Source organism: Raphanus sativus, chromosome 1 (assembly GCF_000801105.2).
Source record: "Raphanus sativus cultivar WK10039 chromosome 1, ASM80110v3, whole genome shotgun sequence".
Taxonomy (NCBI): domain Eukaryota; kingdom Viridiplantae; phylum Streptophyta; class Magnoliopsida; order Brassicales; family Brassicaceae; genus Raphanus; species Raphanus sativus.
The window spans coordinates 11,831,177-11,856,921 of record NC_079511.1 but is presented as its reverse complement, the minus strand read 5'-3'; the positions used below and the strand labels follow the sequence as shown (position 1 = coordinate 11,856,921).

The 25,745-nt window shown below is 35.5% G+C and overlaps 3 protein-coding genes across 6 annotated transcripts; 2 read left to right on the top strand and 1 right to left on the bottom strand.

Moving 5' to 3' along the window:
• Nucleotides 1-554: 554 nt before the first annotated feature.
• LOC108839952 (U-box domain-containing protein 45) lies at nucleotides 555-9,405 on the top strand. 2 transcript variants are annotated; one of them, XM_057011131.1, is made up of 6 exons: nucleotides 555-866; nucleotides 6,062-6,179; nucleotides 6,428-6,613; nucleotides 6,710-6,817; nucleotides 6,900-8,059; nucleotides 8,463-9,405. In XM_057011131.1, the coding sequence occupies exons 2-6, from the start codon at nucleotides 6,129-6,131 to the stop codon at nucleotides 9,268-9,270; spliced, it is 2,313 nt and encodes a 770-aa protein (XP_056867111.1). In that variant the 5' UTR covers nucleotides 555-866; nucleotides 6,062-6,128; the 3' UTR covers nucleotides 9,271-9,405. The 2 variants fall into 2 exon arrangements, with proteins under 2 accessions (XP_056867111.1, XP_018468246.1); XM_018612744.2 differs by lacking the exon at nucleotides 555-866 and having other exon boundaries at nucleotides 5,730-6,179.
• Nucleotides 9,406-10,251: 846 nt separating this feature from the next.
• LOC108810644 (uncharacterized) lies at nucleotides 10,252-15,243 on the bottom strand. 2 transcript variants are annotated; one of them, XM_018582756.2, is made up of 7 exons: nucleotides 14,744-15,243; nucleotides 14,232-14,531; nucleotides 14,029-14,125; nucleotides 13,792-13,909; nucleotides 12,962-13,705; nucleotides 11,110-12,868; nucleotides 10,252-10,994 (listed from the first exon to the last, which is right to left on the bottom strand). In XM_018582756.2, exons 2-7 carry the CDS (start codon nucleotides 14,428-14,430, stop codon nucleotides 10,528-10,530), a joined length of 3,384 nt encoding a protein of 1,127 aa, XP_018438258.2. In that variant the 5' UTR covers nucleotides 14,431-14,531; nucleotides 14,744-15,243; the 3' UTR covers nucleotides 10,252-10,527. The 2 variants fall into 2 exon arrangements, with proteins under 2 accessions (XP_018438258.2, XP_018438250.2); XM_018582748.2 differs by having other exon boundaries at nucleotides 14,232-14,511.
• Nucleotides 15,244-22,886: 7,643 nt separating this feature from the next.
• On the top strand, nucleotides 22,887-25,520 carry LOC108809168 (WD repeat-containing protein ATCSA-1). 2 transcript variants are annotated; one of them, XM_018581312.2, is made up of 9 exons: nucleotides 22,887-23,163; nucleotides 23,242-23,502; nucleotides 23,589-23,748; nucleotides 23,869-24,038; nucleotides 24,186-24,420; nucleotides 24,645-24,799; nucleotides 24,898-24,987; nucleotides 25,078-25,149; nucleotides 25,232-25,520. In XM_018581312.2, the coding sequence occupies exons 1-9, from the start codon at nucleotides 23,014-23,016 to the stop codon at nucleotides 25,277-25,279; spliced, it is 1,341 nt and encodes a 446-aa protein (XP_018436814.1). In that variant the 5' UTR covers nucleotides 22,887-23,013; the 3' UTR covers nucleotides 25,280-25,520. The 2 variants fall into 2 exon arrangements, with proteins under 2 accessions (XP_018436814.1, XP_018436806.1); XM_018581304.2 differs by having other exon boundaries at nucleotides 23,869-24,050.
• The last annotated feature ends 225 nt before the right edge of the window (nucleotides 25,521-25,745 follow it).

The window sequence follows — 25,745 nt, the reverse complement described above, 5'->3', positions numbered from 1 at the left end:
AGAGCCAAAAGTTATTTATCTACATCACATATAACCATCACTCTAAGACAAAAACTGAAGAAAAAATCTATCAAACTACAAAGAAAGAGAAAAAAAATTATTAAATTAGAAATTTAAAGATTCTAATAATTTTTTTTAGTAAATAGTGATCAGGAATATAAACTTCAATTTTATGTCATTTGAAAATTCAAAACTACATTACATTTATTTTGAAATATTGACACTGCATTTTGTATAAAGACAATTGTTTTTTTTTGTATTTAAATGACCAAACACCACAATGTTTTACTTTTTAATCACATCCAACGACCACAATGATTTAAAAGAAATTATGAGTATCTTGAAGAAGCTGTTTCTTTTTGTGTGTTTAATAATTAGGAATGTCCCTTAATAATAATACCGTTGCTAATGCAAATCTAATATTCAAAACCATTTGAAAAAATGTACTATGATCGTTTGATTAAAAAATAAACAGAATCTTTCTTTTCACTAAAAGAATAAACTTATAAATTATAAAACAAATTTGTTGTATGCACTCACAAGTTAAGGCTTTATATTATTGACTTCAGAAGAACTTCTCCATCCTTTTCTTTCCACTTAATATAATTTTTTTCCTCTTCAAAAAAAATTAGAATTGGTATTAGCCACAGCCTAGCCAAAACTCAACCTCTCTGCTTGTTGGGATCGAGAAGTATGCCTTGAAAATCTCGTTAACTGTTATATCATACAAGTCGTAGAAACTACCAAGAAACAGCATCTCAAGAAGAAACAATATTTATACTAATCCTCTTCTTTTGATTGGTTTATCATCAACTCTATCGTTGTCCTGCCAACTTCTATCGGATGCAGATCAATGATTCATGTTTATTACGAGTTTGAGATCAATGGAGAAGAAGAGAGAGAGAGAGAAATGGAGAAGATGAAGTTTGTTGAGAAAACGTTTATTCATCTGTTAACTTTACCGTTTACAAAACTATCTATTTATATACATTACATATGTACTAAACCGGATAATTGAACCAGCGAAATGAAACTAATTCAACTTAACCAAAATCCCGGTTTACACTTCAATAGTCCCCCTCAAGATGAGTCGAAAATATTAAGGAGGCTCATCTTGGATTTCAAATGCTCAAACTGTGAAGGGAACAGAGGTTTAGTCAGAATATCCGCGACCTGATCTTCACTCTTCACATGAAGAGTCTTAAGAAGTCCTTTATCCAGTTTCTCACGAACAGTATGACAATCTAACTCGATATGTTTTGTTCGTTCATGAAAAACGGGATTTGTAGCAATGTATATAGCAGCAGTACTGTCAGAAAATAGAACCGGTATAGCAAGCTGAGTAACTCGTAAGTCTCTGAGCAAGGCAACCAACCACATCATCTCACAAGTAGCCAGTGCTAAAGCGCGATACTCAGCTTCTGCAGAAGATCGAGATACCGTCGGTTGCTTCTTGGACTTCCAAGAGATCAAAGAAGAGCCAAGAAACATAGTGAAACCCGTAGTTGATCGTCTACTATCTTGACAAGACGCCCAATCCGCATCAGCAAATCCAGTAAGACGTAAGTCGGATGTAGCTGAGTAAAAGAGACCTTGTCCAACAGTCCCTTTAATATATTGAAGAACCTTATAAACAGCCTTCAAGTGAGATGAGCGAGGAGCAGAGGAATATTGACACAACTTATTGACAGCAAAAGTTATGTCAGGTCTCGTGATTGTAAGATACATCAAGCGACCAACAATTCTTCGATACAGTCCCACATCTTGAAGTAAGTCACCATCGGTTTTAGACATCTTCAGATTAGGAACCATTGGAACAGAGGAAGGTTTACATCCAGTCATTCCAGTAGAAGCAAGGAGATCTAGAGCGTATTTCCGTTGACAAATAGAAATCCCATCAGTGGATCTTGCTACTTCCAACCCAAGAAAATACTTGAGAGAGCCAAGGTCTCTTAGTTTAAAGCATTGCTTGAGTTGAGCAGTAAAATCAGAAGCCGCAGCAGAACTTGTGCTTGCAATTAGGATATCATCAACATACACAAGAACTACCAGGAAGTCTGTATCAAGTTGCTTGATGAATAGAGTATGATCACCATGACCACGAGAGAAACCCATAGAGGTTAAAGCTTGAGACAACTTCTTGAACCACTGTCTAGAAGCTTGCTTAAGACCATATATAGATTTTCGTAGACGAAGGACAGCTTTAGGAGGGAGAGAGTCCCCCTTACGTGCAGTATAATACTCTTCATAGCCTTCGGGTAACTTCATATATATCTCTTCTTCCAACTCCCCATTTAAGAAAGCATTAGAAATGTCAAGCTGAGTAAGAAACCATTGCTTAGAAGCTGCAACTTTCAATAATAGCTTGATAGTAGCCATTTTAGCCACAGGAGAAAAAGTATCATTATAGTCCAAACCCTCTTTCTGTGTGTATCCCTTAGCAACCAAACGTGATTTGCGTCTTTCAATGGTTCCATTAGCATGAAATTTCAAAGAATGAAGCCATCGACAACCCACAGCACGTTTGCCAGAAGGTAAAGTGCTAACAGACCACGTATGGTTAGCTTCCATTGCATCAAATTCATTATCAACAGATTCATTCCATTCCTTTGACTGACGAGCCTCAGCAATAGATGTAGGTATAGGGATACTAGTAATATGATTAATGAAAGAGGTATAAGATGGTGAGAGTTTAGAAAATGAATGAGAAGAAGAAATGGGATATAAAGAAGTAGACTGCAAAGAATTGCAAATATAGTCTTGTAAATAAGAAGGAGGTTTCTTATTACGTGTAGAAGAAATTTCTGAGGAAGGGGAAATGGTTTGTGTTTTAGAAAGGGTGTTTTCTGGTGGAGTACTAGTATCCTTTGGTGTGAGTTTGCTGGTGGGAAACTGCTGGAGATCAGAAGCTTTAGAACGCAGCGGAAAAATATCTTCATGAAACAGAACATTTCTAGAGATGAAGATTCTGTTACTCTCCAAGTCCATCAATTTATAACCTTTATAACCTGATGGATATCCCAAGAAGACACAAGCTTTGGACCGAGGATCAAACTTATGACGATGCTTCAATGATGTAGAAGCATAACATAAGCAGCCAAAAGATCTGAGTTGAGAGTACTCCGGTGCTTTCCCAGTTAGAATCTCATGTGGTGTCTTATTATAGAGAACCTGAGAAGGTGTTCTATTAATAAGAAACACCGCGGTCAGTACACAATCACCCCATAAAGACAGAGAAACACCAGACTGAAAAGCTAAGGCACGAGCCACATTGAGAATGTGTTGATGCTTGCGCTCAACTACAGAGTTCTGCTCTGGTGTTTCAGGGCAAGAATGGTAAGCGAAGATGCCCTTCTTCTGATAGAACTGAGTGAAGAGAAGTTCTTTAGCATTGTCAGAACGCACTGATTTAACCTTGACGTTATATAAATTCTCAACTTGTTCAATGAAAGCAGGAAATACTGTCAATACTTCACTCTTAGTTCTGAGAAGATAAATCCAAGTTGCACGAGAATGATCATCAACAATCGTCAAGAAGTAACGAAATCCATCAACGGTTTCAACTGAGAAAGGACCCCATATGTCTATGTGCAACAACTCAAAGTTTGTGTTACATATATTATTGAAAGATGGGTAAGAAAGCTTCTTCTGCTTCGCCAAATGACAAGTATGGCAGAAAGCAGAGTCTTTATTCTTGAGTGAAGTAGTTCCAAGAGCATCAGAAATAACATCTAGTCTTGAATAAGCTGGATGACCCAGACGTCTATGCCAAACTCCAATATCCACAATAGCGTTCACTGAAGCTTGAAGAGACTTGGTATCCAAGACATAGAGATTTCCAATGCGTCTACCCTGACCAATCGTCAACGCCTTGGTAGGATCCTGAATCAGACAAGAAGAGGGATCAAAGATCACACGAGATTTCAGATCATTCATCAGTGAGCTGATACTGAGAAGATTGAGCCTGAATTCCGGTATGTATAACACATTACTGAGACAAATGTGCGAGTTGAGTTGAACCTTTCCAACACCACTGATCTTAATGGTTGATCCAGTTGGAAGGTTTACATAGCTCTCAACTGAGGTATCAAGGGATGTAAAGAGACATTGTTCATGAGCTACATGATGTGTAGCTCCTGAGTCAATCACCCAAGTTTGTGAAGAAAGGGTGTGTTGAGCAACCATCAAAATGCCAACAAAACTATATGTTGAAGTAGAGAAAGCAATACCCGTGTTTGATGTGCTAGCCTCCATTGTTCCAGTTGAGGGAGAAGTCTGCAACTGAGAAGTGAACAGAGCAATAAATTGCTGTATTTGATCTTTAGACAAGCTACCAAGCATATTCTCAACGTTAGGTGCCTTCTGTTCAGCTACAGTAACTTGAGCAACAACTTTAGGAGCAGAAGAAGGTTTCTCATTCTGTTTGAACTTAGAAACGAAGCCAGGTGGAAAGCCATGCTTCTTGTAACATCTTTCAGCTATGTGACCTGGACGCTTGCAAAAGTTACAAATAGGACGCCCTTTGTTAGGACCACTCTGAACATAACAGATAGCCTGATCGTCCACCTGAGGAGGCTTCTCAGAAACTTGAAACGCAGATGGAGAAGGGGATATGGTAGAGAACCCTTTCTGACTATCATCTTGATCCAAAATGTTGTACACTTCCACGAGAGAAGGTAACACTTTCTTCATGATGATTTGTCTTCGAATGATCGCGTAAGAGTCATTAAGACCTGCCAAAAACTTTACTATCTTGGATCTTTCAGCTCTCAGTTGTTGTTTAGCAGCATTACCACATACACACGGTTTATCAGGTTCATCAGAACTCTCAAGATGATCCCAGAGTGTCTTCAAGGTAGTATAATACTCAGATAATGACATAGTACCCTGACGTAGATCTTGAATCTCCTGAGTAAGGTTGAACGTGCGAGGGAGGTTAGTCATGTGAAAACGACCGTGGAGATCACGCCATATATCAGCTGCATCATTCAACCTCAAGATACTACGATATATCTGAGTAGAAACTGAGTTAAGCAACCAGGATTTCACCATACTATTGCATCGGGACCATATGCGAAAACTGAGATCAGATTCATCTGGACGAGTAAGAGTACCATCAATGAATCCAATTTTGTTCTTAGCATCTAAAGCAATTCTCATCGCAGCATTCCAGTCATCATAATTAGTACCATCAAGCTTAATAGAGATGAGTTGGAGACCTGGATGATCAGAGTTGTGCATATACAGAGGAGACTGAGTTGGATCGGACTGATTCACCACTGGAAACGTTCGCGAAGCATCGAACGTCGGAGATTCAACGATCGGAGGAGACCTCAGAGGAGAACGAGTCCTAGCGGCGGAACGAGAAGCGATCCGAGTCGAACGACGAGGAAGCTTTCGAATAGAAACCATCGGAGCTCAAATCAAGTTGACTTGAGTCGAAATCGATCGATACGAGTGAAAAACGAGGAAGAATCAGGTGATAAAAGAGCTTTGTGATGGCTCTGATACCATATTACGAGTTTGAGATCAATGGAGAAGAAGAGAGAGAGAGAGAAATGGAGAAGATGAAGTTTGTTGAGAAAACGTTTATTCATCTGTTAACTTTACCGTTTACAAAACTATCTATTTATATACATTACATATGTACTAAACCGGATAATTGAACCAGCGAAATGAAACTAATTCAACTTAACCAAAATCCCGGTTTACACTTCAATAATGTTTGGTATGTTTACTCCTCTGTTTCACCAGATTCTTTATGTTCATCTGCGTTTTTTTCTCTTCTGGGAGTTAACCAGTTTTTTTTGTTCTTGTTTTCTTCAATCTCTTACTTGACATCCAAGAATCTTCTTTGTTGATATGATGATTCTTTGAATCACTTTCAAATGCCCCAACCAACAAGCTTTTTATATGTCTTGTTATCTTTGTTTTGCTCTGTTTCAATATTTACTTCTCGTTTGGTTTTGTTTTTTGTCTGGACACAACACATTGCTGTTGAGAAAACACTGACCTGGGTTGTGTTTCACTTATTCAGGTGTCTTTTTTTTTCTTCTTTGTAGTATTGAATCCTAAGCCTACATAGAGCTATTGTCATAATAGATATAAACGGCGGGGATATTGAAACAATGGATGCTAATGAATTTGAAGAAACTTTCTTTGCCCCTGGTGATGCCAAGGTATCTGAATCAAGTTCATATCCAGTTATTTTTTTTTTGGTTGAGATCTCTTCCTAAGACATTATATAAAGTTCTTGTTATTATTCTTCTTTGCTTCTCCTGGTTAACATCTTTGTATTACATTGATAACTAATACTTTCATTCTATGCTTTTAGCTCTTGATTTGTCACAAGTTTAATAATTAAGAACTGTAATATTATGTTTTTATCTTTGACTTTAAATGAGTGTCTAACAGATTCCTGGTTCAGGTACATGGAGAAATGTGCAATGCCCTTTCAGTAATCTACTGCAAGATCATGTCTATTTTCCCCTCCCTTGAAGCCGCTCGGCCGAGAAGCAAATCTGGAATTCAATCTTTGTGTTCACTTCACCTGGTTTTAGAAAAAGTCAAGAACATTCTAAGTCATTGCACTGAATCTAGTAAACTATATTTGGTAAGCTTTCTTTCTTTTTTATAGTTATGTCTTAAAAAAAAGATTTCAGTTCTTCTTGTGCAGACTCTGTAGCTAACCATCTCATTTGACATGTAGGCTATAACAGGAGATTCAGTAGTTTTGAAATTTGACAAGGCGAAGTCTTCTCTAATAGATAGCCTTAGGCGTGTTGAAGACATAGTCCAACAGTCTCTTGGCTCTCAGGTAGTTACTTCTCTTTGTTCCAGTCTCTTTAGTACTCTTGTTTTGTACTTTTTGTCTTTATATATCTTAATTTTTTTTTCAGATTGTGGAGATTTTGATGGAACTAGAGAACACTCAGTTCTCACTTGATCCATTAGAGAAGGAGATCAGTGACCAAATCATTGGATTGCTGCAACAAGGAGGAAACTTCGAGAGCACATCAGACAATAATGAACTTGAGGTTTTCCATCAAGCTGCTACTAGACTAGGTATAACTTCTTCAAGAGCAGCTCTAACAGAGAGAAGATGTCTCAAGAAACTCATTGAGAGAGCAAGAATGGAGGATGACAAGAGGAAAGAATCAATAGTAGCTTACCTTTTACATCTCATGAGAAAGTACTCAAAGCTATTCAGAAGTGAGATGTGGGATGACAATGATTCACAAGGTAGTAGCTCATTGCCTTGTTCACCGACCATTCAGGGCTCTCTTGACGATCCCCTTGTCCGTGCTTTCGACCGACAGTTGTCAAAACTGAGTTCCTTCAACTTCAGACCTTGCAATAACAACAGGAGATCTTCTGTGCAGATGTCTGTTCCGCCAGAAGAACTGAGGTGTCCGATATCGTTACAGCTTATGTATGATCCTGTCATCATTGCGTCTGGACAAACATATGAGAGAATCTGTATTGAGAAATGGTTTAGTGATGGACACAGCACATGTCCCAAGACTCAACAGCAGCTCTCTCATCTATGCTTGACTCCTAACTATTCTGTCAAAGCTTTAATCTCGAGTTGGTGTGAACAGAATGGCGTTCAGGTCCCTGATGGACCTCCTGGGTCTCTAGACCTTAACTACTGGAGGTTGGCATTGTCTGTATCCGAGTCCACCGACACAAGAACATCTAAAGGTGTTGGAACTTGTAAGTTTAAGGATGTGAAAGTGTTTCCTCTGGAAGAAAGTGGAACTATTAAGGAGGAATCATATGAATCAGAATACCAAGAAGCTGAAGTTACTCTTGGTGAACAATGTACTGCTTTGTTGACAACTTTGAGTGAAGTGGATAACTTAAGGAAGAAGTGCAGAGTTGTTGAGCAAATAAGAGTACTTCTTAAAGATGATGAGGAGGCCAGAACTCTCATGGGGGAAAATGGTTGTGTTGAAGCTTTGCTTCAGTTTCTTGGAGCAGCTCTCCATGAAAAGAATGATTCAGCTCAGAAAGTTGGAGCCATGGCTCTCTTTAACTTGGCTGTTGACAACAACAGGTAATTACTAAATACTCCCTCCATTCTAAAAAACATGTTTTGAAGTTTTCACTCATTAAAAAAATGTTTCAAAATTTGAGTATAAATGTATTATTTTGTGATTAATTATTTCTCACAGCTTTTATCCAATCAAAACTGAATAAACATAATTAATTTCTTTCAATTTTACGTTTTACTATTATTACCAAGTAAAATGTATTAAAATTATAAAAATGTATTTTTGAAATAATTTTTTTAAAATATGGATCATTTTGAAACGGAGCAAATATGTTTTGCACAAGTGATTTGTCTACTTATCTTTTTTTTTTATCTTTTCTTGTTTTTTTTTTTGTTCAAATCTTGTCTTGTATTAACTCTGGAAAAACTCTTTTTGGTTTGTTCCTTTTCTTGTGGGGACTTTCAGGAACAAGGAGTTGATGTTAGTATCAGGAATCATTCCTCTACTGGAGGAAATGCTATGTAACCCACATTCACATGGTTCAGTGACAGCACTTTACCTGAACCTTTCTTGCCTTGAAGATGCAAAACCCATCATAGGTTCCAGTCTGGCAGTTCCTTTCATGGTGAATCTTCTTTGGACAGAGACTGAAACTCAATGCAAAGTCGACGCCCTTCACGCTCTTTTTCACCTCTCCACTTACCCTCCCAACATTCCTTGCCTTGTATCTGCTGACATCGTCAACGCTCTTCAATCACTCACCGTCAGTGATGACCAGAGATGGACAGAGAAGTCCCTAGCTGTCTTGTTAAATCTTGTTTTGAACGAGGCAGGAAAAGACGAGATGGTTTCAGTACCTGGCCTTGTGAGCAACCTAGCCACTGTTCTCGACACTGGTGAACCAAATGAGCAAGAACAAGCAGTTTCTTTGCTTTTGATATTATGCAACCACAGTGAGGTATGTAGCCAGATGGTTTTACAAGAAGGAGTGATACCTTCTTTGGTGTCTATCTCCGTAAATGGGACTCAACGAGGAAGAGAGAGGGCGCAGAAGCTGCTTACACTGTTCAGGGAACTGAGGCAGAGGGATCAAACACATATTACAACAGAACAGCATGCAGAGGTGACAACCCGGGAAGAGGACGGTTTATCTGTCGCTGCAGCCGCTGTAACAGAGTCTAAACCGCAGTGTAAGTCAGCCTCAAGAAAGAAAATGAGAAGAGCATTCAGTTTTCTATGGAAAAGCAAGAGCTGCTCAGTTTACCAATGTTGAGAGTTTGTGTTTACTTTTAGTCTTAAAAAGACATTATGATCACTTTTTGAAAGTCTTGGAGACAACAAAGTTTGTATAGGTTTGTATAAATGCTTTTTTTGCTCTATAGCTATGCGATTTAAAGATTTGTTAGTATTGTTGTTCATATTTTGGGAGAAGAAAAAAGTTTTGTGTCAGTGGAAGTAAGCCCCGTTCGGGTAAATCCCTGTAAAGGACCCAAGTGAATTACTGTTACATTGGCCATGAATATCTTTGCTGGAGAGACCGTGAAGGCTCCACCACACACGCGTCTCAGCCGGTTTTGTCTCTCCAAGCACAAGACTCTCTCGTTACCGAGGCTGCATCTCTGCGGATAGGTTGGCCCGGCGACTTTCCTGGACCTAAGCTTCGACAAGCCCGTAGTCCGATCACTTCTTCCACTGACGATTGATGAGCGTTTTGATTATTTTTATATTTATACAATTGTAATACTAGAAGTATAGCCGATGTGGGACATTGCTCGTTTATTATTATTTTTTATTTCAGTTTCATAGCAAAAGAAATAGAAAAAGTATATTATTATTTTTGTTACAGGAAAAAAGTAAGTTATGATTTATAATTTAGGGTTAAAAATATTTTTACTACAAAAAACATAATGTAGCCGTAGAAAAATAAAATCATCAGAGGCAGCATGCTAAATATATCCTTAAAGGATTAAAAACCTATTTATCGTTTATTTAGAAGTTGAAAACCCATTTTTGTAATAGTTTTAAACTTAAATATCTATGAACTTTGGTTTAGTCGATTTATCATTTTCAAAATGAAAGTTAACCACTAAAATTTATACTTACGGAAGTCTTTAGTTATTTAGCTATAAATTTTGATTGTGTCAATATCAACTCCCACATTTTGATATATTCATTAATCAATATTCTTTATCCACTTACAACTGAACCATCTACGTATATGCCATTCTCTAGCAAGGCCGTAAAGAATGATAACTTTGACGTTCAGATAAAATATATAAAACCATAAATAAGGGTTTATTGGTACACATCAAGATAATAATAATCAAATCAAAATAAGATAAAATAAAAACACTTTACAATTCATGCCACTAACCGGCTACCGAATATCGTGATCTCCTCTCACAAATTAGCTGCAACAAACGTAAAATACTCTAAAGCTTACAATCATATAAAACCCAAACAACAACAACAACAAACATTATGAACAACAGCAAACATACAAAAATTTACTAGTAGAAAAATGGTCACATCACATAATGGAACAATTGCATTTGTTCTCCAGCTTAGGAGGTGGTTTCAAACTCTCTCCTCCTTTACTAGGAGGTGGGACTCCAACGTTACTCATCATCGCTGCTGCTTCACTTGCATTTTCATCATTCTCTATATGCACCTCTGTTTTCTCCTCTGTCTCTCTCTGTTTCCGCCTCGCTTTAGAACTCTGTTTCTTCTTCTCCTTTGTCACACCACCACCGCGTCCATAACTACTACTACTCCTGTTGGCATTCGACTTTCCAAGTACTGTCACTGTTGGATGATGCAACATTTCTTCTTCCACCGGTACACCCTTTGCTTTATTATCCATTGCTATTGTTGCAGCCTCGTAAACTAAATCATGAACAATGGAGCTGCAGAATAGTATTGTATCAGTGGCTTCTTCAAGAGTCAGGCTCTTCGTCTCTTTTCCACCTGGACACTCCACAATCACGGTCGACTCATCTGCAGAGAGAGAGAGAGAGAGTAAGAAACCATGTTTAAGCTTTCACAAGGTAGTAAAGAACCTATAAATAATGAAGCACAATGAGATGCCAGTATCAGAAATCTGAGTAAGTACCTAAAATTTCGTTTATTGGATCCAAGGAGTAGTGGTTATCTCCAGAATCATGTCCCATACTCTTCTCTGAGCAATCATCCACTGCATTTAGATTGCATTCCGACTCTAGAATCTCATCATGAACCCCTAAACCATGTGTTTCAGGTGCACAACTCTCGAGTTCTATTTCTGAGGCTGTCGTGGTGGACAAACCGTGTTGAGGAGATTCGTTACCATCCTTTTCTTGCGGCCTAGAGTGATCATCGGTGACAGGTAATGCTCCTCCTAGTTCTGATGTGCTCCTTAAATGTGCTGGTGATTCGCTTATCTCTATTTTACTCGCGGTAATGGCTACATCATCTCCATCTCCATTTTCACAAAAATCATTGTCAGCTATCACCAGATTATGCTCTGCTAGAGCACCAACTACCTCGGTGGAAAGACTAATTGATCCACCACCATTATATTCCCAATCTTGGAGCTCAGGATGAGATTCTTGATGAGTTTCATCGGGTGTACATGTTATTCGGGAAGCAGAAACTTCAAAACTGTCCGCCGGCATGATATTTAGAGCCTTGCAGGTGTGGCTTGACACACCAGATGAAGATGACATGCTGCTCAGGGACTTAGAGTTGGTATCGTACCTATGAGTCTCCATGTCAAGCGTGCTCCCGCTTTGATGTCGTACATGATGGCTTCCCTTTCTTATAGAGGAACCATAATCCCAAGATGAAGATGCAGATGTAGTTTCTGTGGAGCTTCTGAGGCTTATACTTATATCCCTTAAATAAGAAAATCCCTCATATGATCTTGTGAGACCACTGGAGTTATTAGCTTTAACAATGGGTGACTTCATACTGACCGATCTCTTTATAAGCAAAGGAACCCCCCTCACTTCTGAAGAGCCAATCTTCAAATCATTATGCTTCTCAGAAAGCTGATTTTCTCTATCTTTTGTTCCTGTTCCTGTCTCCACATCTTGCTCTCCCAAAGCCCTGGAAAGAGGGCTCTCGCGCAAATGATTATGTTCTTGCTCGCCACACTGCTCAATGTTTTCTGCTGTCTTTGCCTCAGCCATAGCATCAGGCAGCGATTCTAGCACATCTATGGCAGGAATTGTCTCAGCAAAAGACTCTTTTTCATCAAAAATCTCCTGAGGCTGTTTCAGGGAGTTCTCATCAAGAGATCTTGTTGTTCCAGTGGGATCTGTTTCCACAAAGTTGTGTTCCTCCCTGCAATCTGGACAAATATTTATCTCGCTTCTATTTGCTTCAGTGGCACGATAGTGGGAGCCACATCTACCACAAACCTCCATAGTTTCAAGACCGACTCCTTCTAAAAAGTTAGTGCCAAGAGTCGAACTGTTTTCAACATCAGAAACATGGTGGCTGGCCTCCTCATTCACACTAGACTCGCATTCAACAGCATGACCATGATCCATATCACCAAGCTGATCACTGAAAGACCTCTCGTGACTCTCATGTCTACTACCTTCGTTTAATAAATCTACCATGCCAAAGGTATTATTAACCTGTCCATGTTTATCAGGATAATCCAAATTTTCATCTTCAGACTGGAAAACAGGGACTGGATCACTCCCTTTAGTATCTGGCATGAAGCCTGTAACTTGGGTAGGACTTGAATTGCTCCCCACCGGTGGAGAAGAATGTCTTAGCATTAAGTGATGGTAAGACGTACTACTTTTCCCAGAATAGATGCCTGTGCTAGGAAGACTAGAAGCAAGAGGCCTAAACATGCTATGATGGCTTTTAGGATGATCCTGAATGACAAAAGTAGATCATAGAAGAAGTTAAAACATGAACTTTAGAATGGTAATGAAAATCCATAGAATCATGGGCTGCTTAATATGTACCATTTGACGAAGAGCAGACTCAAACGGCCTTCTTGGTGCTAAACCAGGTGATTGTAATTTTGACGATCTCGAAGTTCTGCTATTTGGAGAAAGGCTAGCTCTCTTTGAAACTGGAGGTTCTGAGCTACGTACTGGAATAGACTGTAGAGATTGGAGATCAGCATCTCCGGATGATGCTACAGAGCCTTTACTATGAGAACTAAGCCGGTCACGCTCATGACTGTGAGATGAACTGACACTTCTGGAAGCACTAGGAGAGACAGATTGCCTGCTGCGCGTTGAGGCTGCTGCATCCCTGCCGTTTCTGGAAGCCGGTGACGAACCTCTTACATAGGATGCAGGTCGATCACCCAAAGAAGTTCGGAGATTTGGTGGCGCATCCAAGGAGAAACCAGGAATGTTTGACTGCCACACTTTTATTTTGGGTGAAACAGAGTTGCCAGGGGTAGTTCTGACAGGAGAAGTGCCTCTGAGAGCTGGAGATGCAATGGTGGTTGTTGAGCCAGTGCTCATCCTTCGGGAAGTTGGAGTGGGAGATCTTGATACAGGTCCTGAGGGTTGTTTCCCTGGACTAGGAGAAATCCTCCTAACTGGTGGGGTAACTGATCGTGGACCAGATGAAGGACTAGGATGGCGTGCTAAGGATGGCCTTCCCCTTGTCTGCTGCATATTGTCAGCACGAGGTGATGTGCTTAGGCGATTTGGGCTTGCACTGCCCCTACTACTACGGCGTCTCTTCTCCATCTACATATTCATCACAGTGAATTAGGAAATGCAGTAAGATTTTGATTCAAGACCATCAACAGTGTAAATATAGTATAGATGAATACCGTGGATGATCTAGATAAGGAAATCTGACTCTGCGGTCTCCCTATCCTCCCAACACGAGCTGCTGGAGGTTCGTCATCCAATGAAGGAAAAAGTGGTGTGTCTGGAGGCGTCAGTAACCTTTCATTGATTTTGCAGTAAGCTTTGTAAGACAACTAAAAAGGTTGTGCCAGATTACTACAGTAATGCCAACACTAAAGTTTATGGAATCAGAAGCAAAAGTTGGATAAGAAAGCTACCAATCATAGTCGTTCTTATCTCCTTCTGCAGTCAGCAATCTGCTACTCTCTCCTTGAACAGGAATGGTGAACTCTGAAAAGTGCTTCAATTTTGTAGCTAAAAGATAAAAGATGCCCAAATTTAGAAGGAATGAATTAATGATACATAACAAAAAGGAATATCTTGATTTGCTGCCAGCATAAGAAAAAAAAAAACAACTTACAAAATACATCCTCAAGATCATCAGATGACTGAAGCAAGAAGTCATCACGTTCTTTGTCTTGCAACTCATTAAACAAGGCAAGATCTTCGTCTTTATCTCTGAACAGTATCCCATACTCAATGCTGTGTCCTCTTCTATGTTTATTCCCACCTTGTAGTTCCCTGCCAGGGGAGCATCTCAATGCCGGGGAAGGAGGCATCTCTCTACTGTCTTTTGCGATCACATACGAATCCAAACATATAAATCCTCAAACTCCCCAAACGGCTTCAAACCTTTTAGCCTGAGAAAAAGCAATAGTCACTGGTTGGTTGCTGTTAGATGGAAAAGTCAAATCTTACAAAAAAAAGCTGAGCAGTATTAACCAAAAAGACTCAAACTTTTTTCTCACAAATGTTAACTAAACAACCCTGTAACAGAGAGAAACAATAACTCCAACCCTCTGATAACTTGCTCTAACTGCAACTGAAGCTCCCCAAAAGTCTATAACATTTTGCAGAAAGCTCGAAGCTTACCAGAGATTAAGCAGAACCCACTTCAAGGAAAAGAAAGATCTCGGCTTTAATGATCAAACCCAGGTCCTGGAAAGGCTGAAACTAGAGAACAGGGAAGAGGGTAGTTCCGTACAGATCAATAGAGCAGAGAGAGAGAGAGAGACACAAGTGAGATCGATTCAATTCCTCTTTCTTTCTCTCTCTCTCTATGAGTGAAGAAAAATGTAAACTTTGTATGAGCATTTAGTTTGCTTCGGGTGGAAGAAGAACCAAAACTTCGATTCCTTGCTCTTTCTCTCTCTCTTGTTTCTGCAAAACTGTCAGATTTGCTTCTTTGCACCGCAACAAAGCTGGCTCCTCTCTCTCTCTCCTCTCTCTCTCTCTCTGTGACTATCCAGACTCCTCTTTTCTCGAGCTTTTTGGAGAGGGACTTTTGTGAGTTATGTGATCGTAATGATTTTCTAGAAACCGTGACCGAAGCAGCTCTGATTAAAGGCTTGGATGCAGACGAAAGAGTTCGTTCTGATAACACTCTCTCTCTCTCTCTCTCTTTTTTTATTTTTTTTACAAATATTACCGTTAAACCCCTCCAAATTTGATAAAGTTCCTAAATCGTACATTAACTGCATAATTTCTTCAACAGACCCAATTACATTTAGTGGGGATTTTGAATTTATTAATAGGAACTTCTTAAGCTTGTTTGACCATAATATATAAAGATTATTATGAACAATAAACAAAACCATACCTATGCATTATGTAAATAAATGCACAGGTTTTACTATATATAAAACAAGTGACCTTATTATAATATAATATAACCGTTGATGTAATCTTATGCAGTTGGTAAGTGATGTAGTCGGTACTTGCGTATCCGTGTGTTCCCGATTAGGATAATTTTATTTTCAATTTGTGATTTTGTTTCGTATCAATCAAATGAGGTTGTTTCTAAATATTTTTAAGTGTGGGATTCTTTTGTAAACATTGCAAGAATATAATATCTTTTCATGTAATTGTTTCTCAGGTGACTTAAATTTTGCTCCAGATATTTATTTATGTTCCACGTCAATTATAAACGAACTGACTTCAATTAATAAGGTCAAGATTAACTAATACGCAATTATGGATCTTATCTCTTCTTCTATTGGTCTAATAATGGCGGCATCTGTAACTGACTATGTAATTAGATTACATTCAAAAAAAAAAGATTATGTAATTAGACTTATATGGTCTGTTTTTTCATCTGCTCAAAAAGCCCAAATATATTACAATATACATAAATAACACTGTATTTTTTTTGAACACAAAAATAACACAGTGTTGATATAATTTTATATTAAAGTTTTTCTAACATTCGCACTTACAGTACACAAATATTTGTTTGTCAATTTCATAATTTTCAAAATCTGATAACTGCAACGTGTTTATGGTTAACTTTTATTATGGTTGTTATCATCATTTTGTTTAGGGTTTTATTAAGCAAGTCGATACATTGAACTTCTTATATAACATTTCTGTTTTGAAAATTGATAGTATTACAAATGATAATTTATTAGCAAATTTTTTAGCTTGCTAGTGATCCCTTTGTTCCTAAATATAAAATGTTTAGAAATTAGAATAATTTTTTTGTTCCAATATGTAATTATTTTCATATTTCTAGATAATTTTAACTTTATCAAAAACTGTGTAACCAATTAAATTTAATAGTTCTAAATTGTAATTGATCAGATAGTTTTTAATTTATAATTATAATATTTCATTTTGATAAAAGTAATTTTCTTAATGAATGTGTTTTACCTCAAATATCTTTTATTTAGGAACAGAAGGAGTATATAATTATGTATATTGTTCAAGGATATGGTTGAGTTCACATGTATGGATGTGGCTTGTGGGGAACTTATTTTGTCATAACTCCATAGATATGAAATCTGTGTGATCTATTGAGTGCGATTGGTAAATGTTAGCGTAACTGGGCGTAATAATCATGGGAAATCGGCCAATTCATACATCAACAGAGGATCGCGGTCCCGATCAATACATCAACACGGATCCTGTGCTAAAACATACATCAACACCAAATATATTCAAATTTCATATATGAACAAAGATATTTAGGTCTATACATACATTGAACGTATCTCTGTTAGTCAAAAGTAACGGATGCTGACGTGGCTTTGACGGATGCTGACGTGGTTTTTATATTTTTATTTTAAAAAAAAAAAAAAAAATCAATGTTGTTGGGTGGAGTTAAACCCGGGTTCGGTCAATAGTAAACCTAACGCTCAACCACTGTGCTAAACAAGATTATTGATTTTGTTATCTATTGTGTCTTATTTATATCTAAATATTTTTTCATATTATTCTAATTATCTACAATTAGTTCCACATATATTATATATATATATATATATATAAATTCCAAGAAATTTTGTTTAGTTACCTTTAATTATTGTTATTGTGTTCTAAAATAGTAAAAATTCAAAAAGAAAAATTGAAAATCAAAAACGCATTTTCAAACTTTAAAAAGAAAATATGAAAAAAAATTGAAATGATTTTCCACAAAATTATTATAAAAAGTATGAATTGAAAACATATAATTCAAAACTATTAAAAATATTTTTATTTATTCTTTATTTAAATAATTATTTATATTTATAGAACTATATTTATTTAAATAATTATTTATATTTAATTAATTGTTCAAATAAATCATAAATAAAAAATAAAATAAAAACTAAAAATATTTTTTGAAATAGTTTCAAATTATACAGTTTTCAAATTCAAAAATTTTATAATAATATTTTGAAATTGTTTTTCAATTTTGTTTTTAAAAAAGTTATTGCATATTCTCTTTTAAAATTTTGAAAATGTTTTTTGATTTTAAATTGTTTATTTGAAATTTTGATTTGTTTTAGAACGCAATAACAAGAATTAAGGTAATTAAACACAATTACTTAGAATTTTTATATTTGTAGAACTAATTTTAGATAATTAGAAATATATGAAACAAATATATTAGCTATAAGTAAGACACAATAGATACACAACCAATAATCTCGTTTGGTATAATGGTTTGGTGTAAGGTTCAGTTTTGTCCGAACCCGGGTTCGACTCCACCCATGAACATGGAATTTTTATTATTTGTTATTAATTAAATAAAATATTAAAGGGGTAGGTTCTAGTTAGGGAAGCTCTATCCGTTCCTGTTTCGCACATCAGCATCCGTTACTTTTGACTAACAGAGATTCGGTCAATGTATGTATAAACCTAGATATCTTTGTTCATGTATGAAATTTGAATATATTTGGTGTTGATGTATGTTTTAGCACAGAGTCCGTGTTGATGTACTGATCGGGACCGCGACCTTCTGTTGATGTATGAATTGGCCGATTTTCCCTAATAATCATAGAGGAACTGAGAGTAACACTACTTGAGTAAATAAATATAATAAAAAAAAAGAAAAGATGTCAAATCAAGCGTAATACATTTTTCTCTTTGAAGAACAAGAGGAAAAAATCAACCAATTTTACTCTATTTAAATAGTTACTGACAGAAAAGTAGGTGAAAAACTTTGAATCTGATTGGTTTTAATATTAACTGAAGTGGAAGTAAAAATATTTTCCACCAAAAATATAACGCCACATGTACTATTCAGTCAGACCCATTGATTTTTGATTTTTTCATTACATATACAAATGCATATGATAGGTAGCTAGAATAATGATGAAGCCCTGTTCTTTGAAGAGACGTTGAAACTAGCTTCAGCGACGATATTTAAAACGTGTAGTTGAAAATATATTAGCTGGAATTAGTCGCAGGCTCATTATTTAAAAGTTTTTTTCTCATTTAAAAGTTTTGGTATAACTTACTTTAGATTGCCGGATTTAATAGTGTTTATCATTTTCGAAAATCCAATGTCGCATTAGACGCTAGCGATCACTTTCTCTCTCATCTGTGTTTGTTTCGTCGTGGTTTGTATCTAGAAAATTTCAGGTTACTGGACGCTGACGGCAGCATCTTCTTCCCGAACAGGGCTGATATATTCATATATAAAATCCGTTTTGACATTTTTCTGTAAGCTTCGTAAAATAAATCTGACATTTAGAGAAAAAAAAAGAAACTCGTGAACTAAAAGTAAATCGAAATATATAACGTCATACATAAGTAGTTATGACGTATAACTCTTATAATTTATCTTCATAATCACATATGGAAATGAGCATTAATATCTGTCATTCCAGTCTACGATTTGGGTTCCTTTTTCGTTAGGATTGTAGACTTGTGGTCCATTCATATCCTCCTAGGAGCATATAAGTGACATTGCGCAGAAACTAAGCTTGTGGACTTGTAGTCCATTACTCCCTGCAATATGCATATCCTCCATGTGTAGGACTTTGCTCGTATTGAAAACTTTTAAATTTGAATATGTAGAAATAAAGATGCTTGAGAGAATAAGAGAAAAAATTTAGAAAACAGTTTCAACCATAGCAGCGAAAGCCGATTCATAAATAAGAGAGTTGAAAGCGTAGCCTTAAAATGGAAAACTACTTCATAAAGTATGAGTTGAAATTGATATAAGTAAATAAATATTGCTAACCGAATATAAAACAGAAGTGCTCAAACTTAATTTAAAAATGAACAAAACAAAGACTGAAAACGTTTTAGAAATTCTAATCAATATGGGTTTTAAGTTTAGGTCGTTTTTCTTTGGCTAGCTATGGTCTTTGTCTACCATGGTCTTAGTTATTACACTTCAAGAGTTAAAGACGATAAAACAAAAGGGTTGATGGGTTATAAGTTTTAATGTTTCTGAGATTGACATATCAATGTCCTATATCATATGTAGCTTACCAGCTAGATTTGAAGAACCGGGTCAGATCTAAATGTCGACACGACGGCAATGGGTATTATGACCATATGACAATCCACTTGATGATTAAGCTTAGGTATGTAAGCAAACATATTAAATACATTGTACAACTTTCATAAATATAAGTAAAACATTAATAATATAAATAAGGTGACAAATGATTATCTCTGGCAACCCGAATGGTGTTGGTTGACAAATGTATGTTTCAATCATGTGGCTACCTTTTGTTGAGATGTCAACTTTATCTTGATTGTTCTTTTTTCCTCTCAAAACACGAATGGATATCAGATCTGTCTTATGGGTAATCAGTAATGATGGCTTATCACATAATAGCTTTACAATGGGTTTTATTCTCAGCGAGGGTTGTTCGAATTTTACTTCGCTAATGACTAATTAGAAGCATTCTAGTGTGAAATGTAAGGTTCATGCATCAATTTCTCCAGTCAAAAAATTATATAACTCCGTCATTATCAGAATTAGATACAAAATGAGATGTTGTCTTACTAATCTATTATGAACATCTAGGAGTTGGACGGTGAGTCGAAGTAAGCCAAACATATTTGTCTGCGAGTCAATTAAAGAAAAAAACATTGTAGGAGTTTTTCGTTTTTAGGGGTAGATTTCCAACAAACCAACAAGCGACACAAAATCCACACAAACATGATGCCGGATATTTTGTAATATGATGCCGGATATTTTCTTACGATTTTACGAAAAAGACCAATAGTGTGTTGATAACCAAAAAAGTCAGAAAAGAAAAAAATAAACAAATAAAAAGTGTTTGGACCGTACAACTGGACCTGCTTAGTTAGGACGTAGGATTATATGGTGGGAAACAAAAGAGAAAAAATAAGTGTTTGTCATGTTGCATGATCACTATGGCCAGTATATTTTTTCATGACCATTTGAGTCATCTTTTCATGACCATTAAGTCTGTAGATGTTGTATCCATCTGTGTTACGATAGTACTAAATACTGAGGTATAAGAGCATAAAGTTAAGAGCACCATTAACTATGGTTGCTTAAGGAGTGCTTAACAATTTTTTTAATTAAAAAAAGGAAGAAGAAAGAGTAGAAGAGGATGAAAATGCTTAATTAAGAGTTTGAAAGTGATGTTGCTTGAACTGTTTGTCAGTGAACAAGCTGCTAATTGGTTCTTTTTTTTAATTTTTCTTTTTCAGATAAAAAACTTTTTTAAACACCCCACTTAATAATTTAGGGTTAATGATGCTCTAAGTGATCCAAATTATGGACTAGTGATTCTAAGGATCCAAAGTTCAGTATTTATGGTATTAGATCCATAAAATCAAAACTATAGTTTTGATCCGAGCAAAAGACTATTGATGATAATAAAGGAGTTGGCACAACCCAAAGTACTTGCTAATTTTCGGAGGTTTAGTATTTGGTCTGACTTGTTCTTTTTGTTTTACTAAATTGTTTCATATGTTTTTTTTTAATTTAATGCATTGATTAATTTCTTAATAAGTAATGTAATATTATTATAAAATAATTGTTAAATAAAATTTTATTTAAAACAAAATAAAATTCTATTCTATTCATAATAAAAATTTTAATTATATAATATATCTTCTCTATTAAAAGAAAAATACAATTTTTCTAACCATAAAATCATATTAGATTCGATTCATTAATTACATCAATTTTATTATTCACATTAATCTATTAAATATATAAGTTTTATAAAAATCTTAATAATTATAATAATATTAACAATAAATCAAATTTAACAATACATATAAATTTTACTTTTTTTTTGAAAATAATAAATTTTACTTTTAGTTATGACAATATATGTTGGAAAAATCTAACACAATTTTACTAGAAGTTTTAATATTTTAAAACCAATGCATTGAAAATTTTAGTAATTGGTAATATAATGTTATTATAATTATATTTTAATTAAATTTTATTATAAAAAAAAGTAAATCCAATGATATTTTTATAAATTTTATATTTACAGTCTATATTTTACAAAAATGGAAGTGATAGATTAAATATGAAAATAATATAAATTGGTAAATTAACATTTAAAAGCTATAATTCACCATTTAAAAAGATTATAATATCATCCACCATTTAAAATTATTAAATTTCATAAATTATGTAATATTTTATATAGGAAAATAAAATTGTTGACATATTGAAACGTTTATGTCTACAACAACATATTATCTATTTATTTAATTTGAAAATCACAATAATATATTATCTAAAATGATTATATATAAATATATATAATATATTACTAACCTTTAGTTTAAGTGTTATTTATAAAATCTTCTATTTTAAAACTTTGAAATCTAATAATTAATTAAAAATACTAATAAAACAATTTACCTTATAAATTTAATGTTTATTTTGAATTTTAACCATATAAGTTGAGAAAAAATAAAAAATCTTACCAAAAAATATTTAAAAAAATAAATAATGCATTAGTTTAATAAAAATTGAAATTTATATAATTTTTCAAGCTCAAAATAGTTACGTAATTTTCAAAATTTTATAGACCAAATATAAAATTTAAAAGAAATATTTCAAATTCAAATGATAATATTACAAAATTTTAAAAATATAAAAATCATAGATGATGAAGTATATATGTTTTGAAATGCAACACAAAAATATGTTGTAAAAATCAAAGTGGTTTAATATTTTCAAATTTATGTTAATAACCAAAGAATAAAAAATTAATTCATAAATTCAAAAAATCATATATCAATAAAATATAGTAAAATAATATGGTTAAATTACTTAAATTGTATTTACTTATAAAAATCCTGCAATATACTAAAATAATAAATGCTAAAGGATATTATTTAAACACAAATTGGAAAATATAAATTATTTTAAAACGATATATTTTCTACTGTATCAATAAATAACTTTAAAAATATATTTTATACAAAATGTAGAATTAAAAAAAAATGAACGAGATCTTTTATTTAATTATTTTATATTATAAATTTATTTTACCAAACTTAAAGTATATCAGTATGTGGTAATAATTAGTAAAAAATTAAAATGTATAAAACATAATTATATATTAGTAATGTCTACGAAAAATCCTAACAAATAACATTATAGAGTTACACAATATATAATATTAAAATATAAATCACATACTTATAACATTTTTGATAATACTAAAAGTTATACCTTTTCCATAATTTAAAAACGTGCATAAAAAGTCAACAGCGGCTTGAAGTACTTTTTTTGGTTTTCACCGACGCAAAGAAAAAGTTAAATATTCTCTTTAAGTGTTTTTTTTTTAGTTTCAGATTTGTTATCAATCAATCAATCAAAAATCCTTACTTGGATCAAAAAGGGGGGGGTTATCGAGGTGGAGCATGATCAAAGCTTCAAACTTTAAAATCGAATAAAAAGTGGAGATGCTAGGAGAATGTGGCAAGCCATCCAAGCCAGAGAAACCGGTCGAACCCCTCCCAATTCCTTCGCGAACCAACTCAAATCGCGTCGCGTCTCCTCTCTCCAACTCTCTAATCGCAAAGATTTCGTTTCTCCTCACCGTGGCTCCGTCAACTCCCTTCAGGTACATAATAATCACTTTAATAAAAAAGTTTCAAACTTTCAACTCTAACTAACTAACTTAACTAACTAACTGAATCAGGTTGATTTGACGGAAGGGAGGTACTTGCTGTCAGGAGCATCGGATGGTTCAGCTGCCGTGTTCGACACTCAGCGCGCGACTGATACAGAGGCAAGTGGTCTTATAGGGAAGCACAAGTGTGTGTTTAGTGTGGACAAGGGACATGAACATGGGCATAAGTTTGCCGTTTCTTCTGCTGTTTGGTATCCCATTGACACTGGCCTCTTCGTTACAGGTTCTTTTGATCATCTCGTCAAAGTCTGGGATACCAATACTGCTCAGGTCTGATTGATTGATTGTGATTTGTCAAATTTCAAGATTATATTTCTTTTCTTTTTTTTTAATGATTGTTTTTTTTTATTTGGTAGGCGGTTGTGGATTTTAAGATGCCTGGGAAGGTTTATAGAACTGCCATGTCTTCTTTGGCTATGTCTCACACGCTTATTGCTGCTGGCACTGAGGATGTTCAGGTTCGCCTCTGTGATATAGCTTCTGGAGCTTTCTCTCATACCTTATCTGGTCACCGTGGTATGGCTATTTTTTTTTTAATTTTTCCTTTTGTTGCTTCAGAAGCATTCTCTCACGCATTATCTTAGTAGATACTATAGACTCTTGCTTTCATTGTCTTGGTGTTATGTGATACGCCAGATGGTGTTATGTCGGTGGAATGGTCTACTTCCAGCGAGTGGGTTTTGTACACTGGGGGATGTGATGGTGCTATACGCTTCTGGGACATCAGACGTGCTGGATGCTTCCGTGTTTTAGATCAATCAGTTACACAACTTGGGGTTCGGCCACCGATTTTAAAGCATACAGCGGTTAGTAGTAAGGTCTGTTCAAACCGAATTTGTTCTTGTCATTGTATATCTAGTTAGCCCTGCGTGTCTAAAGGACTTCAATATCTGTTTTGTTTTGTTTGAGAGGGGAGTCCTTTAGTAAGTTCTATTATCTTCTCATACATACAGGTTTCAGCTGAAAAATCTTCTTCAGGGGGCAAAAATAGGCTGAAGACGCTGCAGAGTAAACACACGGGCAGCCATAATATGAAGGGATCATCTAGCGGTAAACCTTCAGTGGAGAAGCCTAGACAGAAGAGACTTCATCCTGGAATGTTGTCTACTCTAGATCGTGCCACGGCTCATTACGGTGTTGTTACTGGATTAAAGGCAACTAACGATGGGATGTATCTTCTTAGCGCTGGTAAGGTTCTTATGGTCATGGCTACTTTCTTTGTACTTTAGGGTATCTATTTGAACGACCATAAATTGGTACAGGCAGCATCCGTTGATTAATTCTTATAATATATGCATCAAGTGGTTGCAAGAACTGATTACTATTTGTAAATTTGGTGATGCTATATGGGATTAAATGCCTCCACGTTCAGAGTCTAATGTACTATATTGCATTTGCATAATATGTTTTAGGGTCTGATTCAAGAATAAGGCTGTGGGATACTCAATCTGGATGCAATACCCTTTTGAACTTTGAAACTGGGCGCCTTCAGACCAGCAAAGCGATTCAGTTAGCTACAAGCGATGATCCAGCTCTTGTGTTTGTTCCATGCATGAAGACTGTGAAGGTAGTCTCATCAACCTGCTATATTCTCATTATCAAATCTTTTCTCATTCCATTACTTGCGTTATACAATGACTCTTCGCTGCAATTGTGTATTATAAGGCTTTTGGCATGTGGTCGGGTAGAACAACAATGATGTTTCGTGGACACTACGAAAGCGTGCACACTTGCTGCTTTAATTCCACTGATCAGGTATAACTCAAATCTTTCCAAATCTCCAGAGTCATTTGAAGTTTTGAAAACACCTCTGAATCCGAATGACTTTGTAATGCTTGCTCATAGGAGCTATACACAAGTGGTGCAGATAGACAAATACTCGTGTGGTCACCAGGTGGATCCATGGAAGACGAAATGGTTGAGCTTTAATATTCTTGTCGCTACTTCAATTTCTTTCGTGTTGTGAATGTGTTTATGATCAAGATTGTGTCGATGGCAGGTGCAAGATGAAGAAGTTGCCGAAGATAAAGACAATTGGAGCGACTAAGAAGCAAAAGTTTCGGGCAGTCTTCTGACTTTCTTCCATGTTTGTTGTGCCGAGTGCAATCTTGGCACTCATAGTATCTCTATCATGCGGTTTATGATGGTTTGTTGTGTAAAACGATATGTTTGCTAGTTAAATAGAGTTTGTTCATACCACTACAATGCAGTTTATGACCTATGAATTAAAACTCGATGGAAAACAAAAAGCAAGTGTGTTCAAAAAAAAAAAAGATGCAGTTTATGTTTTCTACACTCCATAGACGAATATAATTGTACTCAAACTTGCTGAAGACTTTCAGAGCCTATGCGGACCTAACGGACTGTACAAGCTGGTATTTCGTATTCGAACCGCAAAAAAAATCAGATCTCTCCACATTTCCGTTGCATCTTCGTGATTGGCTTCATGAGAGAACATTTAAAAAATTCGAGACGGATACGAGATTGATTAGTGGGTACAGAACAGACTAACC

Bases quoted from the DNA above. Each gene is read 5' to 3' on its own strand.
- LOC108839952 (XM_057011131.1), top strand. From the start codon at position 6,129: ATGGATGCTAATGAATTTGAAGAAACTTTCTTTGCCCCTGGTGATGCC. The intron at 6,180-6,427 runs GTATCTGAATCA...TTCCTGGTTCAG, and splicing joins TTGCCCCTGGTGATGCCAAG to GTACATGGAGAAATGTGCAA. The intron at 6,818-6,899 runs GTAGTTACTTCT...TTTTTTTTTCAG, and splicing joins AACAGTCTCTTGGCTCTCAG to ATTGTGGAGATTTTGATGGA.
- LOC108810644 (XM_018582756.2), bottom strand. From the start codon at position 14,430: ATGCCTCCTTCCCCGGCATTGAGATGCTCCCCTGGCAGGGAACTACAA. The intron at 13,910-14,028 runs GTAGCTTTCTTA...AATCAATGAAAG, and splicing joins GATAAGAACGACTATGATTG to GTTACTGACGCCTCCAGACA. The intron at 12,869-12,961 runs GTACATATTAAG...TTTGTCATTCAG, and splicing joins AGTCTGCTCTTCGTCAAATG to GATCATCCTAAAAGCCATCA.
- LOC108809168 (XM_018581304.2), top strand. From the start codon at position 23,014: ATGTGGCAAGCCATCCAAGCCAGAGAAACCGGTCGAACCCCTCCCAAT. The intron at 24,800-24,897 runs GTAGTCTCATCA...GTGTATTATAAG, and splicing joins CATGCATGAAGACTGTGAAG to GCTTTTGGCATGTGGTCGGG. The intron at 25,150-25,231 runs GTTGAGCTTTAA...TGTCGATGGCAG, and splicing joins GATCCATGGAAGACGAAATG to GTGCAAGATGAAGAAGTTGC.